This window comes from Anguilla rostrata, chromosome 3 (genome assembly GCF_018555375.3).
Source record: "Anguilla rostrata isolate EN2019 chromosome 3, ASM1855537v3, whole genome shotgun sequence".
Lineage (NCBI taxonomy): Eukaryota > Metazoa > Chordata > Actinopteri > Anguilliformes > Anguillidae > Anguilla > Anguilla rostrata.
The window spans coordinates 50121560-50141585 of NC_057935.1; the positions used below are offsets into that span (position 1 = coordinate 50121560).

Here is a 20026-nt window from a genome sequence, read left to right on the forward strand (position 1 = left end):
ACCTGTATCCTGTATCTCCAGAAAGCACAAGGGAATTGGAGTAGTAAAATGTAAATGTACCAGAGGCTCAGAAGATGTACAGTGTTTGTTGTCAGACTCAGTAAAAGTAACACTGTTTATGGACACATCTGGGCTCAAAGGTCAGGGGCACCACATGCAAAGGGAAACCACAGACAAGGCATGTGAGCGCATGTCAGCTGTTCAGGCAGGACGACTAGTTACTAAGCAACTAAGTACCCGATAAGTACACTACTACCATGCTGTATCACCAGTCCCCATATAACGAAGTTCTGCAGCACAAAGTGTGTGCACTTCCTATGTAGTTGTAGGCAGGGCTGGGAAAGAAATCGCTACAACATTTATTCTGTATTTTTTTAAAGGACAGTCTGTCCCCCCCTTTTGTATTGTTTTGCTTTATTTAGAAGGGGAGAAAGCAGACAGAGAAGGGAAGCCAGTACAAAAAGTGTCATGAGGGAGATCAAACCCCCAGTTACACAGAGGAATTTGTATATGACATGAGAGTGGGTCACCCTATGGACTGTGCCACACATCTCACCCATTGCTGAATTTGTTTCCAAACTCCAGAGGCCCCCAAAAATGCTTCTGCCAAAAAAACCCATCAATGCACCTGATATGACAGCCAATCAACACAAAGCTCATGCAGCTTCCAAGGGGATCATGTGACGTGTTTTTGTCGATCACATGGGAGCTGCACAGCGATGCTTCTGGTGGGCTGTCATATCAACATCTTAGTTTTATTAGAGATGTGTTTTTAAATATTCAATAATTATTGTTATGGTTTATCACCCAGTCCTACCTGCAGGCCAATAATATTTCAGATTGGAATTCACATAGTGAGACATTGCTGACAGAATAAAGCCTGATGCCTGGAGTAGAGCCATATCTCTGAATAAAACGTGTAGCCTGTAGGTGACAAGTAGCTGGGGGACTTGACAAAGCCTGCCTTAAAACAATGAGGGCCCACACTGACATAGTAACATTACCAATACCGCCTCCCCAACCCGAGCCACTGTAGAGCACAGAGACTGCAATGATGTGTACAATGCATCAGCAACCATTTGGTTCATATACCCTTCAGTGGGGTGCAAACCTTTTGCAGACTCAGTAATTGATTTTCTTAAAAGAAAAAGAAAAGAAAAACGTGATTTAATGTAGACAGCAAAAAGAGAAGCCTGACACGCTGAGTAACTCTCACTCATGTGCACCCAAGGATGGCGGATAGATAAAGACTTTGCTTCTAAAGCTTAGCCATCTACGCAACTTAAACACCATAAATGCAGTTAAAATGGCAGATCTTATATGACAGAACCTAAAAATGAGCTTCAAAAACTGCAATGACAGTTCCTGTACATTTCCAATGCAGTGTCAGCATCAGAAAGTTATGAAAAAAAATCTTCACCCAAGAAGACTAAAATAACAATGCAATTTTTTGATTTTTAAAAGACCCAGTTGAGTTTGAGTATCCAATTGTTTCTAGAGTGTTTCAGTTACTGTTAAACATCACATTCTACCAAATAATTAATCATAATCTCACTCACACCAACCATAGTGTTGTGTTTTTCAGGAAATTGCTCTCTGCTTAAGAGCAGAGCACCACATCCTTAGGAGGTCATGTAGAGGAGGGAAATGTGTGCTGAGCTTGCTAATTTGTTGGGGAAAATGCAAAACTAAGGTTGGCGTGTGATAGTGACATAAGCAGTTTTGAAGAAGCTTTGATCAGCCAATTAAAAAAAAAAAGAGAGAAAAAGTATTAAAATATTATTAATATGAATCATGCTTGCTCAGAGCTGTAATCTACTGCCAACCAGTATTATAGCATTAGTTAGTGTCTTTTCTCTCCATCTCTTGAGATGAAACAAAAGAATCAATGCCACATTTTTATGCAGAGGAGTGGGAAGCTGCTGGTAGGTAACCTACTATAATAATGAGAGAGGCGATTTAGAATAGCGATTTACTACAGAGGTATTTTCGTGCCAGAAGTCTAAAGAAGCATTGTGACTTTTTGCATTCATTATGGTCCACTACAATCAATAAAAGACTCCACATGCTTTACATAATCCTACACAATCCATAATTACTGTGTAGAGAGCAAACCAGACATACAGTAATTCCATACAGTAATTCCATGGAGACCAAGCTGACACTGTTACAAGTGTGTTACTTCATAGCAGGGTGTATATGGAAAAATAAGGCAAACGTCCCAGCCAATCAGAATAGAGTATACCGCCAAGCCACTGAGCACTGGTTCTGTGGGCGCACAACATTTGTGAGTTGAGAATAAAATTATTTGTATCATATCACACACTGACTGTGTTTATTGACACAATAGGCCAGGCATAAAACTTTATGATGATGGAAAAACTTGGGCACTGATATGCATTGTTATGCAGGGGTGCATTTTCTATACAACAAGTGGTGCCACCCAGCCAAGATATTTTATAAAAAACAGATCCTTCCCCATGCTAGGAATCAATTTGGAGTCGAGAATGTCATAAATCAGTCAATCTTTATAATAATTGAGAATTGCCGTCCCTAATCTGAACCATGCAAAGTCTTTCAAACAACCATAGGTCTGTAAGTGACCTCAATGGACATCCATCTACAATGGATACACCAATCTTTATTATGAACTGAAACCTTCTCAAGAGAACCGAGACCCTCTAGAATCATTCTAAATCCACAGTGCACACAGGATAATAGTGTTTAAATGAATCCATCCACACACACACGCACGCAAATGCACACGCACAAACAGACGCACAGACACGCACCTCCTCATGGACATCCCTATTGAACCAGATAGGAACCGTGAAATGCAACTTCTTGAAGCGTTTTTTAATTGAACATTTTTTCATAATTTTCTAAATGTCACTTTTGATTTAAAATACACTGGAAAGTTACACAGCAACCCCCATTCCTCAAAAAAAGCTTCATGAATAATGCAAAGGCATTAAAATTAAATTAATTGTTTTTTTTTTCCTTCCAGAGTTCAAATTCGACACCGCGTTTATTGATCTAGTGGGGCTTAACCAAAGTCTTTGTGTCATACCCAGTTTAATTAAGATGGCAAAAACGTGCTTTCAAGCGACACATGAGCCTGTCGCAAAACTGATGTTGAAGGACAAGAGACTTCTCATGCATTGGCGGGCTTCATGATAGCTTGTCACTCATTTCACTCACCGGAACAAGTTAATAGCATCTTACAACCAAGCTGTAAGAAAAATTCTCCATGCATAAGCAATCTTATGAAAAATGGAAACCTGAATTCGGTGGCATGGTGCGAGGTGCATCACCACGTGTCCTGCAAAAGGCAGCACCAGCTCCTCATTTTTAAAAGAAAGAAAGCTGATCAGAGGCTCACAGTTTTAAAAATATTATGCCAGATCAATTGAAAAAATTTCATCACTACATATTGTGTTTATGCTCTCTATAAGGTGCATCTCTGCAGAGTGCTTATCTGTAAGGGTTACACAATCTACCAGCTGAGCTAGGCGACTTCTCTTGAGGTTAACTGTTGAGTGCATTCGTTCACCAAGTCAGAGATGGGATTTGGGGAGAGATCCTGCATAATACAATCCTGTCCTTGCATTGCCAAACGGCTGCCATGAAATAATCATATTTCCCGCTTGCGTCAGATCATTGGGATGAAATGAAGGCCGCGCAAAGGAGCGAATGAAGAATGAGCGACCCGCCGTTCCCGTTGCCATCTCCCCTGAGCTGCACGGTGGCAGGGAGCCGCTCAAGCCGCACTAAAGTGTCAATCAAGGCAGACAAACGTGGTGCCTGGGGAGGCAGGGAGAGCTACGTGGGGAAAGTTCTGCGGAGAGCGCAACGTGGAACTCATCCCCTCCTCATGCTGCGCGTTCCACAGTAACTACACCTACAGTCTGCCGCATCCTACGGGGAAGAAGGAGTGGAGCCTTGAGGTAACTCAGTGGACTTTCATCTGAACAGCACTCAACCCCCCACCCTTTCGTTTCCATATAAAACAAATTCAGCTTCAAATTCAAATGGGGGGGGGGGGGAGAGAGAAAGAAAAAAAAGAAAGCGAGAGAGAGAATCAGTTTTTTTCCATCAGTAAGTAGCCTACACTTAAAAATGATACACCAATCTACCACGTTAGATTTAAGCACTAACTTCATTAATAAAACATACACTTTAGGATTGTTTAAATGATGAAATCTGTGCACTGCATTGAAGTGTCCATGCGGAGAACGGAGAATGTATCCATGATTTGAAATTAAAAAATTATGTCGATAAAATATGCACAATTTTGCGATGCAAATAAAAATTCACTGCACAGAAAGTACAGATGTTGCAAGGGTGCACAGCAAACCATCGATAGTGGCCTTGAAGATGCATACGAGGCCGATGGCCTCGGTCATAATGTGCCCCCGTTAAATAATCAACACCTTTGAAAACCCCATTAGAATCGATCACAAAATCAATCCCACTTATTACATAGTAAAACCTGTTTGAGAAGAGCTCCAGCAGCAGATCACACACTTGTTTTCCTTGCAGCCTTTGGAGAAAAAAAAACATTATGCTCACTGATGTTCTAAATAGACTACAAATGAGGATCCAAGCATCGCAACATGATTTGAGGAACCATCAGTTCAATTTTTCACAAATTAACTTTTAATGACGGTAGTTATATATTGTTAGTATTCCAATTATACAAATTGGCCCAAATCTGCTTTTTACCATTATGACAAAAGAAACACATTCTGGTCTATTTCACAAGGCATAATAAAAAAGTAATGGGGCTAGCACATGATGATGGCAAGAACTGACTAATATAATAGACATAATAAAATGTCATTTCATGAGTATCTCAGGCAACAAAGTTGTTGGGGCTAGACGATGATAAAGGCAATAACTAATGTTGATAAAATGTAATTTTACGGCCGGCTCTGACAACTGTTGCCCACAATGACCGGAGAACACAAGGTGATTAGACCCAGTCTCAACTGAAAGTGCGCCTTCATTTACAGTGTGAAAAAAGGTCATCTGTGTGTGTGTGTGTGTGTGTGTGCATGTGTGTGCACGTGTGTGTGTGTGTGTGTGCGCACGTGTGCACGTGTGGGCATGTGTGGGACGCAGCTGCCAAGAGACTTCTGTGACTCATGTCCTTTCATTTCTGTGAACCTTGGACACCTACAAGAATGTGTGCAAGAAACACAAAACCATGTACAACAATGTGTTGTAAAACTGAAGAGCTCAGTCCCAGTTTGGCACATCCAGTCAAGTTAATTACAAGCCTCAGGGTCTGAAAGTTATTATTGAGGTTACGGCACTATTAAGCGGCTGCTTCAGTGGACACAGGGAATGACGCACGTGAGGCTCAGACTCCGCTTCGTCGAACATTCATGATCTAAGGTTAAAAAGAAACATTATAATGACGGAAACTGGAGAGAGAAAAAACCAGAGCCTCCGTGGATGCAAGTGAGGGTTTAAAAGCATTAGGCTGTCTTTTAGAAATGTGCACATATCATGCATCACTGTGGCTCAAGCTCTATAAATGAATCAAAAATGCCAACCACTTCACGCTTCCTTTTATGGTAAACAAAGTGAATAGGGAATATTGGCCCGAGGTTCAAATGATTCTGCCTTGAAACGAGAAAATTCTGAAAAGCCTACATAAATGTAAAAAAAGAAAAGTTAAATACTACCTTAAAGTTTTTTGGGTTTTTTTTAACTTTCAGAACTGCCCATGACTTTGACTGTGGGGGAAAATGTCTTTTACACAGCAGAAACAGATGAATGTTGTCTTCCAACTGAGATGTTTGGCAACAAGCTGAACTGTGTGATAACAGCGGTGTGCTTACACTGACGCTATCGCCATGAACCAAGAACGCACCGTAAACACGCAGACAAAAAATACACCCAGGCTCTTCAGAGAGTCTACCTAAAGCAGGCATGTCAAACATACGGCCCGCGGGCCGGACCCGGCCCGTTGGATGATTTAATCCGGCCCGGCATAAATTTCTGAGTATGTCAAAAAAAGAAGCGAGTCTCTAGCTTATTTCTATCAAAAGTTATGATTTTTTAAAATAAATACAAACCAAATGCTCCCTCCGGCCGCGGGAGGGCAGTAAATGTGTAAAAGAGCTCACGTCCAGCATGCGGCATTGACACGAGTTAGTACTAAAAATAAACCGGCAATCTTGCTTCACAATTCACCACTACTAAACAAGTTATCGGTCAACACACCCTTCCCAAAATGGCACTGTCAAAAAAAGAAAAGTGGACACGGAGTGCTTCTTTGAGCTACGAGGGGAAATTAGACAGTTCATGGAGAAGAAGGGACGCCCAGTAAAGGAACTTAAATGCAAGGAATGGGTGCAGGATCTTGCGTTTATGGTTGATATTACACAACACTTGAATACACTTAACACTACATTGCAGGGCCGTAACAGAGTTGTCACTCAATATTACGACAGCATAAGTGCGTTCAAGATGAAACTGTCACTGTGGGAGACGCAGCTATCCAACGGTGACACCGCGCATTTCTCTTGTCTCACAGCTGTGCGTCCGGAGGCACCAGACCGTCCCGATAATGATTTGGAAAAATATAAAGACAACATAACAGATTTGCTGCGAGAGTTTGAGCAGAGGTTTCAGGTATTCAGTGAACTTGAGAACAAATTTGGCTTTTTTCGCTCGCCATTTACAGTGAAGCCTTCTGATATGCCAGCTGACATTCAACTCGAGCTTATTGACTTGCAGTGCGATTCCGCTATGAAGGATAAATTTGGGTCCGTGGGATTGGATACGTTTTATCAATATCTCGTGCCAGGTTACCCCAAAATAACAGCCATGGCTGCAAAGGTTCTATCCATGTTTGGGACTACTTATCTTTGTGAACAGGTGTTCTCCGTAATGAACAATAATAAAACAAAGCAGCGCTCAAGGTTAACAAATAAACACTTGAATGACATTGTTAAATGTGCTGCTACTCAGGATTTGACACCTAATATCGATACACTTGTGAAGGCAAAAAGATCCCAAGTTTCAGGAGCCAGCAGCAGCAAGTAGACTGCAGGAGTGCAGTAAGAGAAAAAAAGTGTGATGACACGAAATTTGTTTGCACTCATGAATACAGATCATTAAAAATAAGATTAATCTGGTTTCATATTAAAGACAATTAATATTGTGCAGTATATTCTCAGCTTCAGTAGGCCCAGCCTAGTAGTTTGATCTGATGTAGTCTTTTTTATTTATTTCAAAGCAGTATGACAATTAAGGCGAAAATATTTTTTTCATAGCTCCCACTTGAGTTTGTTTAGTGTGGTGAGTTGGTTCAGGTGTAAAACTGCATTCACTTAACTGTTAAAATAAACCAGTTGTTAACACATTCACCGCCTAACATGAAATCATTTTTTTTTTCCATTGTTGGTGAATAAATGTGTTGTGCTTAGAAAAGATCCCTTGTCATCCGTGATTATAATATGTAGGGTAGGCTACAAATGTAGGCTGAATGATAAAGCATAGTACTGAAAAACAAAGCTAAATATTTGGAGTTGACATTCTTTTACTGATCCGGCCCACCCGAGAACAGAAAGTCTGGATCCGGCCCCAGAGCCAAACTGAGTTTGACATGCCTGACCTAAAGTAAACACTGGAGCACTCACATAGAAAAAAGCATGTTTATTTAACAACGTATTGACTTAGCGGCTTCCCCAGAGTCAAAAAGTAAACTGCATAAAGTGGGTGGTATAAATGTCCTCCTATGTGTCGATGTGGCATGTCTACCTGACGTGTGCATAACAATATTTATCAAGGAAGTTTTTAATTATACTTAGAAGGGCAGTTTTGCTCCTGCTTGTGTAGATCAGTTATTTAATTGTTCAATTGGGTAGTTGACAAGTTGTCAATTGAGTTTGCACTTTTCACAGTGTCCCTCTTGGGACAATACTCTTGGGTACTGTTATTTTGGAACCATAATCTTTGCACTTGCATTGTAAATCTGATACAACCTGTGAATGGGGAAAATACCCACAGTCCTTTCCAGGTGACTTGCACCTATATTGTTCAAAGAATGTTTGAAAGAAGGAAAGTTGAGCCATAAAATATCTGTGAACAGTACCTCTCTAATATGCTCCTCATCAAAACATTAGGTTTCACAAGATAAATGAATTCCTCATAAAACAAGTGCTCATTCAGACAATCATCGAAGAACTGCTTATCGTTAGTGAAGAAGAGAACACTGAAAATGAGTTTCACATGAATCTTTCACATAAAAAAGGAATCAAATTAAATGGTCATTTCACAAAAATAAACCATGTTATTATTATTTTTTTTTTTTAAAAGCACTTTAGTTGTTTCTGTCAAGTAATAGCTGCGAAAATTGGTGCTGATATTAACAGTGTCTGGAACAGTCTGCTTTCTAATAGGTAGCAGTTCATTACCTACAAGGCACATCATTGTACGACAGCTTAAACACTCCAACCCACAGAGCAAAAATCCTCAACACGATTACCATACCAATTAATTTCTACAGTGACAAAGGGATGGCAATGATAGACTCGTTTCATGCTAATCGGTCAGAGTTCGTCCTAGAGGGGAAGCATCTGCCATTACTGCTGCTCTTCCAGACACCTCTGAATTCACTTTCAGCTGGCTGAGCTAAAACAGCCACCCTGGATAAGCAAGACTTCCTGGACCTGGATGACTAGTGCCAAAAATAGATACAAAGAAACAGAAGCACAATACATGGGCAAATGTATCCACGAATAGATTAATCGACAAATACATTGATAAAGAATAAATTAACTGAAATGAATATTTAATTGTTAAATGGTAAATGGTAAATGGACTGCATTTATATAGCGCTTTTATCCAAAGCGCTTTACAATTGATGCCTCTCATTCGCCAGAGCAGTTAGAGGTTAGGAGTTAGGGGTTAGGTGTCTTGCTCAAGGACACTTCGACATGCCCAGGGCGGGGTTTGAACCGGCAACCCTCCGACTGCCAGACAATCGGTCTTACCTCCTGAGCTATATCGCCCCATGTTGTTGAATAAACATTTGGTTATTCAGACTAAATTTCATAACCAATTATGTACTGCACAACTTGACTGAAAGCTGTTTTATTGACTAATAATATTTTGATACATTTATAAATAATTTTCAGATACATTAAGTCTATAGTGTTGTTATTGAATACACTTTCAGACTATTGCTGGAGACTTAATAATCCACATGTGAATAAAAACACCATACTAAGGATGAGTTTGATTTGTCACTGTCAGTGGCAACCAGTTAGTACCTTTAATGTATAGGCCTATATGAACATGCACAGAGCAGCTCATGACTATTCAAAGATGCCAATTATATACTTCGAAAACTTGCAAAATATGAATAAATCAGCACATTATTTAAAAAATCTTATTAAATTATATGGGTATGTGATGAGACAGCAAGTGCCTTTAAAACATTCAGGAGGAACATATTCCAAAACACAGTTCAAACAAATTTATGCACATCAGTGAGCAGACGGATGTTCTTTCTTGTGAAGCGGGCTTACAGTTACATGTTCAAATAAATCAATAAATGAATCAACACTCAGAAGGCCAGTCTTGGATTAGGGAATTAGAATGGGGAGTTCTTTCCTTGCAAAACAGCATGAATCATTAACAGTCCCCCTCTCTTGTGCTAAGAAACACACCCACTGTAAACTTCGTCCAGCTTTATGACATATCAGATATCATCTTCAATTCAATTCAAGTCAATTAACATTATGTTGGTACTATAAAGGCTAATCACAATTAGCCTTCACAGAGGCCCAAACTGCGACATCCAAATGCCATCACTCTTGTTTCTAACAGTTGACTGTATCACAACTGCTGAAAACGTAGTGTAGTTGGGTTCTCAGAACCATAATTTTCTTTAAAGGTTAGACAGAACCCTGTGATTGTCATATTGCTAAATTAATTGCCAAGGCAAGTCCAAATTTCCACAAGCAATGCTAAGGAATGACAAGCAAATCAGAGTAATCTTGGTTGGTGATAGCTGACAGCATTTCAGGACATGCTAATGGTCCAGGTCTTCTTCTTGATAATATTCATACCTTTGTAATGTCAAGCCACAGCTGTCCATAAGGAAGATAAATAATAATCACTTTTTCTCACCCTAACCTTGGAGCAGCTAAAAGTATTCTCACAAGCTTAGAAATTTGTGAAATTACACTGCTGTTCAAACTACTACTGAACACAACAGAACCAACATTTTGCCTTCTTTCAGTTCAGAACTCATATCCCAACCGATTTCCTGCCCTCTTCCTTGTGTACAGTTCAGGACACAAAGTCCCCAGTCTAACCCCCTCAGAGCAGGAGCCTTGCTTTTGTTGAAAATATATTTCCAAGTCAATAGTCACAAGCAATTCTCTCTGATATTGCTGTGCACGTTGCAGAAGATATGGGCAAACATAGGCACATGCACCGTTTTTTAAACACGTGCATGAACAGCAATTTGGCCAGTAAACACAAAATCCCACTGTCACCCTCTCAATCCGCTTTGTTCATGGCACACAATGCAAAAAATCAATTCCCCGTGCAACAGGACAATTAACATGACATTGCTGGAACCGTCTTTCGCAATAACCCTTTGAGGGCGTCAAAGCTAATGGAATAGATGTTTGTGGAACACCTAATCCGTGAATATGCTCCGCACATGGGGTCTGCATCGTGTAGAAACTGTGCCAAATTTGGGCCCGTTCACTGTCAATTATATAAAGATAAAGTAACAAACAGGGTAAATGGCTGTTTGTGCCAGTTTAAATAATGCAAATGAATGAAAAAAGAACAATACAGGAACATCAAGTAACCAATAAGGAGAAATGCCACCCTTCACCTTCAGACTCCACTCTGTATGCCTGATCACATCAAATGAATTAGCAGTTTTTGGATAAAATAACATATTTGGCTAGTACATAATATATCAGTGTCTTATGAAAGTTCATTTATCACAGTTTTTAAGGGAACGTTCCTATCCTTATATCAAAATCACCAACCGAGAACAAGGGGAATGGACGACAGGACTTCGATCATAGCCGGCCCTCCAGTGAACAAATGTGTAATGCCCGCTTCCCAGCACCCATAAGTTTGTGTCACGGAGGAAAACAAACAATGATAAAGAAATAAAAACTGTAAATATCTGCTCAGGCTGCTAATATTATTCTGACTACAAAACGAGCCGTTTGTTGCCTGAGGATGTGTGTGAAAGGAAGGGTGGGGTGGGGGCTGGGCACGTGTTCAGTTCATCTCTGGCACTGGCAAGCGTGGCTTCCTGTGTTCTGTTGGATCAAACGTGATTGCCTCATTATCTTCCATGGCAGAGGAGCCAGCTCGTGATAACAAACGCTTTCAGGGACTGTCAACCACAACCCTCCCCCCCCCGAAAAAAAACCACCTCACATGCCTGTCAGCTGAATGTCACCAACAGGCAAGGACAAGTCAGAGCTGTAAGCAAGAGCACACACATCCACCATCCTTCCCTGCCTTCCAACTCCAGTCCCATTCTACGCAGGCATGCTCCGATTAACAGAACTCAAGGGAATGCAACTCGCCAGGACCCCTGCCATTTTTCCCCACTGTCCTTTTTGGGGCTTGGTAGAGCTGTGAGTGAGCCTAAAATAGCCTGAACCTCAGATACAACATAACGTGTGCTGCCCAAAAAAATAATGACTTTCTTTCTGCCTCTGTCCATGGAAGCGATGGAGACCGAGCTCCTCAGCCTTTGTATGCAAGGAAGCACACATTTGTATCCAACACCGCTGACTGCAGCCACCGCAAGCTTGGAGATGAGACAATCCACAATCACTGAGAGAGAATATACATCATGAAAGTCACACATGGACAGGAATATTAAGATGGCACGACTGCAGGCACACATTCTATAATCAGGGTCGCTAGAGCTACATAATGCGCAGTTTAACAAGCCATCAGAAACTTGTGAAACAAGCATACCGTTTTATTAAGGGAGAGGAATCTTTTTTCAAAAGACATCGGATTTATCATTCCAAGTGTAAGTCAACCAACCAGCATACACAATGGCAATCAGAACTATCTGGGGTGAGATTCATTTTTACCCTCCCATTCCAAAAATCTTGATTGCAAGTACTTTTCTATAAAACGTAAGCCATACTGAATTCTCTTGTGCTCCTTTAGCAAACATATCAAAAATATGCATGTGTGCATACAACAGCGAGTCATTTTCCCTTGTTTATACATCAGTGAGCAATGATAAATAATTTTTTTTTTTAATCCCTCTTGTTTTTAACATCCATTTGTAACGTTAGGGCATAACAATGTGCCCTGAAGATCTGACAATCGATCTTTAACAATACATCAGGTTGACAGGTGAAACTGCTGTTAAGTATAAAATCAGCATTTTCTTCTGGATATTCCAAGCCAAGTCATGTGCTAGAGAAAGTTAATATCATTCATATATTTTGACAATACCCATGCTAATACAATACTTTTGAAACCGGAGTTCCCGGATTAGTACACTTCTTTTTTATAACAATGATCAAACAACGACGTATTTATTGCAAAGGCACGTTCTATTGTTTGAATCCTTTAGGGTAACATACAGCCACATTTTTTTGTTGTTGCCATTTTTCTCCCATTTTCACCCCAATTTAGTCGTTATACTAATTCCCTGTGCGGACCAGCCACAGTCCTGGTTGACGCGCTATCGTCTGTTGGTCCGGGGAGGGTGTAGACTGCCACATGCCTCCTCTGATACATGTGGAGTCGCCAGCCACTTCTTTTCACCTGACAGCGAGAAGTTTCACTGGGAGAGCATAACGCGCGCGGAGGTTCATGCTATCTCCCCGGATCCCCTCCCCGCTGGACAGACGCCCCGACCAACCAGTAGAAGTCACTAATGCAGCGATCAGGACTCATACCCTCCTCACCGGCTTTCCACCCGCGAACACTGCCAATTGTGCTCGTAGGAACGTCTGACCAAGCCGGAGGTACCGCTGCCGGGGATTGAACACAGGTCTCTGTGGTGGTAGGCGAATGCTTATACCTCTACACTACCCAGGCGGCCCTATTTTAAACGGCTTTACCTGACTGAGTCACCAAAGTGAGTGTAATGTTAGTGAAGAGTGAACTGAAATGAAGCACCGAAAGTTTTTATGACCACATTCTCTTCACATGGTAGGATGAAAAAACACAGGGGCAAGTTACATTAAATCATTTAAGAAGCACTGGCTAGCATTGCTTTGTAATAAAGCTTGTTTGATTTGTGTGAGCGAAAATAGCAAATATTGTGTAGTAACTAGGCTTCATTTTGATATAAATACTTGACTGACAGGCCTAGATTTTTATTAATTTTAACTAATTACTTACTCATGCATACAAAGCACTGTATGTAAGTTTTGTTGATTCATTTCTCAAACTGTAAAACCTCTACCAGGAGAACTGCCTTTTACTGTTTTACCTTCAGGTGGACCACAGAGGACCAATTAGTGACCATGAGTTTATGAACATGTCTTAGTATGCAAAGGTGCTGGTGTTAGACAAAAACGTGCCTTCCACTTGAAGTCCCAATAAAGGCAAGCACACTAATTAATAAAAGACTGAACAATCTCCAGGCCCCTTAAGAGGTGCTCAGAGGTTTGAGAGCGTAGGGAGAAAAGGGAAAAAATACAAAAGGGTACAATAGATGTGGACCCTTGAACAAATCCCCTTGATCTCCGTGAGATTACTCTTTGCATGCCACATATAATTTGCCTTGGCCATTGGTGTGTGCTGACATTTCATCTGCAGGTGTTGAGATGTATATGGAAAGTTTTACTGTGATCTGTTCTACAGACAAACCAGTGATTGTGCGTACAGCTCATTTAGCCAGGGTAACTGGTGGTTTAGATGGAAGTAAAGTGCCAATAACATACAACGAACATCCTACAAAATTCAATTGATGTAACCAACCAATCACTCACTGTCCATGGGTTACATTTTTTCACTGATGCCTCCAAAGTGGGGTTTTCAACCAAAGCACATTCAGGGACAGTGCCGATTTAGCAGTCACACATAGATTCGTCCCAGACTTCCTCCCCCAACCCCACAGAGTCTATGAAACAAGCTCAGTACTGGACAGAGAATTGAATTGCAGAGGTTATGAACTTACAGGTGAAGATAACGAGGGCAGTGCGGATGAGAAGGTCCACAGGAAGCTTCCACCTCTCTCCAACACGGGCCACTGCGGTGGGGGTGATGATGTCAGCTGGGACGTAGAACTGCAGAGCGTATGTGAAGAAGATGCCCCCACAGTATAGGAGCTTCACAACCTGGTACATCCTGTTGCGAAAAAGAGGGTTTTTGTTAAGTCAGCTATCAGACATCCTATTAGACAGTGTTATTGCTCAGGGGGCACCCACAGCAGCACAACACAATTCTTACTTAAAATAAGTATCTAATTAGATTAAATACAATATTTCTTCTGTGGAGACACAATTTTTGTGTTCTTATTTCCTTCTGCTTCACAACAGGCTAACCACGATCACTGTGGAATCAACCCTGGAAACTGTAACAGTATTAAATGCATTCACTGCGGCTCTATAACTATGTACTTTGTAAACAATTCTTCCAATCAGTGGTGAACACGATGGTATATAAGCCATTCCCCCCTTTTTGTGTCTGCACTATACAGAAGATGCAAGTTCAGTAGCCTATGTATTAGTAATGCTGGCCATACTGCATCACAAGAAAACAAATTACCTAACCAAACCATGCGGTTTTTCTTTTTGTTTCGTAGGAACAGCTAACAAAGAAAAGATGGCTAATATGCAGCTAGTCAATTTCCCTCTTTGCCAGAAGCTGAAAATATATTCAACCTCTCCCCATCAGATGCTAGGGGTGAACTGAGGTAAATCTGTAGTTCAAATCAAATCAAACAGCAACTGTGGATTAAATTTGAAAAAAAAAAATAATAATAATTAAATAAATATTGCTGGAGCCAAAGGGGCACTTTTGCCGTTGCTGGGCATATTTTATAGGATATATTTTTAACGTAGCTTAAGTTAAAGAGCTTATTGGCTGTATAACCCCAGTTACTTGCCAGCTGTCACTTCAGTACTGATACAGTAATATTAGCTAGTACTAGGCTAACACTAACATAGTCGGATACTGTTGAGATTTTGTTGCCTAGCCCCTAGTTTTGTTTATTTATCTAGATTATTTATATAGAGGGACCATATCCTTTGGCTGACTGAAGCCATTAATGAATTGCTTAATATAGTGACAGTTTGTTGAAAATGTGTCAAAGTTTTCATACTAGTACACATACAAAACATTAGACCGTGACTATATTCATAATACCATGGCCCATTGTGTCTTAATGCTTAATTATGCATTGCCTAAATTTTTTCTCCAATGCACTTCTTTCCAGAAATCAAAACCTAGAATCATCATATGTAACCAATGACAACATAGAATGAACACTATCGCCAAGCTGCAGTTTAACACGTTAAATTACTATGGTACTGCCCAGTGTGTTTTTTTTGCCCCTTTGGGACCAGCGGGCAACACGATCATGCCCTGCTTTTCCTGCATTAAAACACTGTAATAGCAAGAGAAAAACATCACTTTTCTGTTGACACATTGGCATTCAGCACTTTTCATCTGGAATGCCATGTTTTATTTGAGAATGTTAAAAATCAAGCCTGTCTGTGTACACATATTAAAAATGCTGACTGTATCATTACATTTTCTCTTCTCGAATGTGTGCAGAGCTTTTTATTGATCGTATTGTAAAAAGTAGGTCACTGACACTTGTAACATTTATAAGCGTCTCTGCCTGCCTTTACAATGAAATAAAAATTTCAGGAAATCAAATAAAATGAAAAAACACAGGCACAGTTATGAAAGAGATTCAATCTACTTTTCTCAACATCAGATGTAAGAATCTGTTCTCCACAGTGGCTGTGGTGTCGCCCTCCAAATTCAAATAAAATTGGAGTGGAATAGGTGAAGCTTGGAGTAGTGAATAAAGAACAGGTATTGTAATATAAAAGGTTGCAGGTTTAAATCTTTACAGACACTGCAGTTAGGACGGAGTGTAGCACAGTGGGTAAGGAACTGGGCTTGTAACCGAGAGGTCACAGGTTCGATTCCCGGGTAGGACACTGCCGTTGTACCCTTGAGCAAGGTACTTAACCGAAATTGCTTCAGTATATATCCAGCTGTATAAATGGATACAATGTAAAAATGTTATGTAAAAGTTGTGTAAGTCGCTCTGGATAACAGTGTCTGCTAAATGCCTGTAATGTAATGTAATGTCAGTTCTACAACAAAATAAGGGACTACTGATGAACAGCCTACGGCAAAATATGTATGAATGTATTAACAGATAAACTGCACGCCAAATGAAAGCTTTGTTACAATAAGGGCTACGCAATATATAAACATCACAACCCTTTTCTTCTGTATTCACTGTGCTCCACAAAGCACTTTCTACTATGAGGGACTCTGTACTAAATCAAACACGATTGACTGCCTGACCTTCACCACAGCCATGAAAACCACTTCACACAATAGAGCTTTTGCGCCTAGTCTGATTGACAGGCAGCTAACGCAAAACAACAAAGTAGTCAATGTGAATAAACAGATAGCCTTGCTAGATGATTCCATAACCTCCTTCCAAAACACATGAACAAAGCAGTTTCCTTAAAAGTACATTTAACTTTAATTTGACAGCTGACATACATCTCCACTATGTATTGCTTTTCCTGGACATTTTGGCAAGGTATATCTCCGTGCAAGTGGCCCTTGAGGCTGTTATGGGCTCACAAGAGGCAATTCTCTTAACCATCAGCGGTGAGCCTGGGCCACTGTTCGGGCCACGGATGGCGCCATTCTCAAACAGCCCCCCTACTGATACACCCTGGTGGCAACATGCTCCAAGAAACAAGAGAGAGAGGCCTCTTTTCTTAGGCCACCCCCACCACCCCGTCCCCCCGATTTCATCACGCCAAGTAGTGAGCAGTGAATTTCCTCAAACTGACATTCTCCCTCTCAGACCCTACAGATGTACTCGCCTTTGTCTCTTCAAATCAACGTGGCTGATGACTTTCAACAGTCTTTCTATTAAAGGACACTGGTGTGTGTTCCAGAAAGTTACACCTCACCATCCTCATCATCTACTTGGAATATTAAGTAGCAAAAAACTACTTTAAACTGTACTGCCCTGGGACTAGCATAGTAATGACTGTGCAAGTAATCCAGTGGTTCCTAACGTGGAGGACCCCTGAGAGTACTGGTGGTTTTCTTTCCAGTCACAATTGCACTATTCTGACACTTTCATGTGACACAAGTTTGATTGAACACGTTCTCTTCAGATGGTAAAAATATATGGCAAAGTTACATTAAATAATTTAGGAAACATTGGGCTGGACTAGAGATTGTCTAATTTGTGTGAAGATAGCCAATATTGTTTGTTGTAACTTGACCTCATTTTGATATCAATATTTTTAACAGAAGGCCAAGATTTTGCAAGTTCAATGAATGACTTACAAGGGGGTTTACTCTTCAAACCATACGTAGCTATTTCTGACATCATGTGGCTAAAAACGGTAAATAATGCCTCTAAATATGAAAAATACCTAACAAAGAAAAATTAACATCTTGTTAAAATTCAGAAATTGCAAATGTGGTTGGAATGAAAACCAGCATACACAGAGGTTGGGAACCACTGAAGAAGTAATCACTGGAGTTTTATTCAACAACTAAAAAAAAAAAAAACAGTAAAATCTACCTTATCAGAATTAAGCACGCGTCTCGTTTAAAAACCATGTCAAAGCAAAAGTTGCCACCGCTCGGCTGAAGAGACCTTATAACAGAAAAGGGTTAATTGAGTCCTGAATGTTGAAATGTAAACCAGTTTCATGAGTTAAAACTGCCCAGGGCTGATTATGCCTCTCTTTAGGAAAAAATCACATCACAGTCTTAAGCAGCCTCATGAGCAACGGAGAGATAGTATATACAATCGCAAAGCTAAAATCAATTTAATACCGTCAAGGGCCGTGGAAAAAAAAAGGTTGCAATAAATCATGATTAAGATGCATGATTAATAACAACTCAGAAATTAATATTCATTCACGTGTTAATAAATAAATAAAACCCACTTGCCCACTTTAATACATTTCACTTCTGATCATGGATGAGAGCTTTCCTCTCGACGGCAGGCGAAAAGGAACAGAGTCGGAATGCAAATGAAGCCTTTCGGATTCCTCAAGGTTTAAAACAGCTGAAAGAGCTGAGGCACTAGTTCCCATCTTTCACTCAAAGGTATTCAAACTGGCACCTGTTACGAACCCCCCCCGTCCTTCTCCCTCTTTAACAGAAGGAAAGTGAGCCTGTGTAAATGATCTGGAGGAAGGGGCGAGCACATACACTGTGGGGCATGATTCTATTTACACCCCCCATCAGGTGAAATGTTTATCCACCCAAAGCAGTGGTCTCCAACCCTGGTCCTGGAGAGCTACAGGGTCTGCTGGTTTTTGTTTTCACCTTAAAATCAGCACCCAATTGAGACCCAAGACACCAGGTGAGTTGGGTTAACTGTGTAATCAACTGCTCTAATTGATTCATGAAGTGCAGAGTCACTATGAAAATCAGCAGACCCTGTAGCTCTCCAGGACCAAGGTTGGAGACCACTGACCCAAAGCATTTTGCTTGCTTGATGAATATAATCCAAAAGGCCTGGAGAGAGATAGGGAGAGCAGTGGAGAAGGTGTATGAGAGGGTAAGAATGGGTGAGAGGAAGAGTTTGAGATAGATATTAAATAGACAAATCTCCCCTGTGTAAAGGATTTCTCCTCCAAGGGAAGAAGCATTTCTTATAAGGAAATAGAGTAGGCTACAACCTGAGCGAATGTCCCGGAGCATGTGCATCCTAGAGCTCCTGCCTACTCTCCATGCCTATACCTAAACTGTACCTAAATTTAACTCCAACATTTGTCCTTAATTTTGCCTTGATAGAAAGAAAGTGTGTGTATTTATTTTATTTTTTCTCCACAATCAAAATTTGGCAAGTTCAGTGATTACAACCATAGTAACATCAATGTAAAAAACATAAGATTTTGGGCAGCTCATCCTGTTATGGCGCTGTCCTGGTGCATCGATCGAGGTCTGGTATCGAATCCGGGCCGTTCTAATGCCAGCTTTGACCGGAAATTGGCTTTAGCGTTGCCCAGAGACGCCCCCCCCCCACCCCACCCTGGCCGAGCGAGCGCTCACGGGTCCACCTGCTAAGCTGCACATTAACGGTTTGTGCCCAGTTTGGGATCCGTGCTGTCATAAGAAGCTGTGGCTGACATCACGTGCTTCGGAGGAGAGAGCACATTCTTTTCTGCTCTCAAATCAGCAGTGGAGGTCGCAGCACTAAGCCCTGATATTTACAACTGGGAATTCTAAACTGAATTTCAATTTTCTATATCTTACATGTTAATGGAAAATGGCGATTTACATCGAGTACAGATTTTTCAGACCGGAGCGAAGGCCGATGTGGGAAGAACTCACCAGCAGTTTGGCAGGTTGAGGGTGATGCTCGCACCGATGACGTTTCCGAAACACAGGTACCCGATGGTGCCCAGGCTGATGTAGAGGAAGCTCACCATGGCCATGCCCAGGTACAGAACCAGCCTGAATTGATGGGGTTTCTGCATTTTGTTCTCTAGAGGGAGTACCTGTGGATGTGGGTGGACAGAGAGTGAGTGTAAAAGAAAAAACACACACATTCTGAAACACCCTGTCTCAATGTCATGTCTACATTCAGGCATTGGGAAGCCACTATCCAGAGTGACCTACAGTACACAGCTAGCTTGCTTCCTCACCCCCCCCCCCCCCCAAAGCAAAGTAATGCTTATTCTGACAATTATACAAACTAGAAAAACATTCCCGATTATATACAATAAAATGATATAACGCCTGTATTGCACTATAGTTTTGTAATTGCACAATGCACTACTGTTACCCTCAACTGCACTACAATATT

General features: G+C 40.9%; 1 protein-coding gene across 4 annotated transcripts in view; it reads right to left on the reverse strand.

The window, feature by feature from the left end:
* slc36a1 (solute carrier family 36 member 1) overlaps window positions 1–20026 on the reverse strand; it is a 58734-nt gene that overhangs the window by 24773 nt on the left and 13935 nt on the right. For 2 of the 4 annotated variants that reach the window (XM_064328067.1, XM_064328066.1), the window contains exons 10-12: window positions 19552–19718; window positions 14162–14331; window positions 10887–11841 (exon numbers count right to left, since the gene is read on the reverse strand). In XM_064328067.1, the coding sequence (XP_064184137.1) occupies window positions 11570–11841; window positions 14162–14331; window positions 19552–19718 (609 nt within the window). In that variant the 3' untranslated portion in view covers window positions 10887–11569. Of the gene's footprint in view, window positions 1–2916; window positions 3919–10886; window positions 11842–14161; window positions 14332–19551; window positions 19719–20026 lie in introns of those variants that run through there. The other 2 variants (XM_064328069.1, XM_064328068.1) reach the window with 2 other exon arrangements.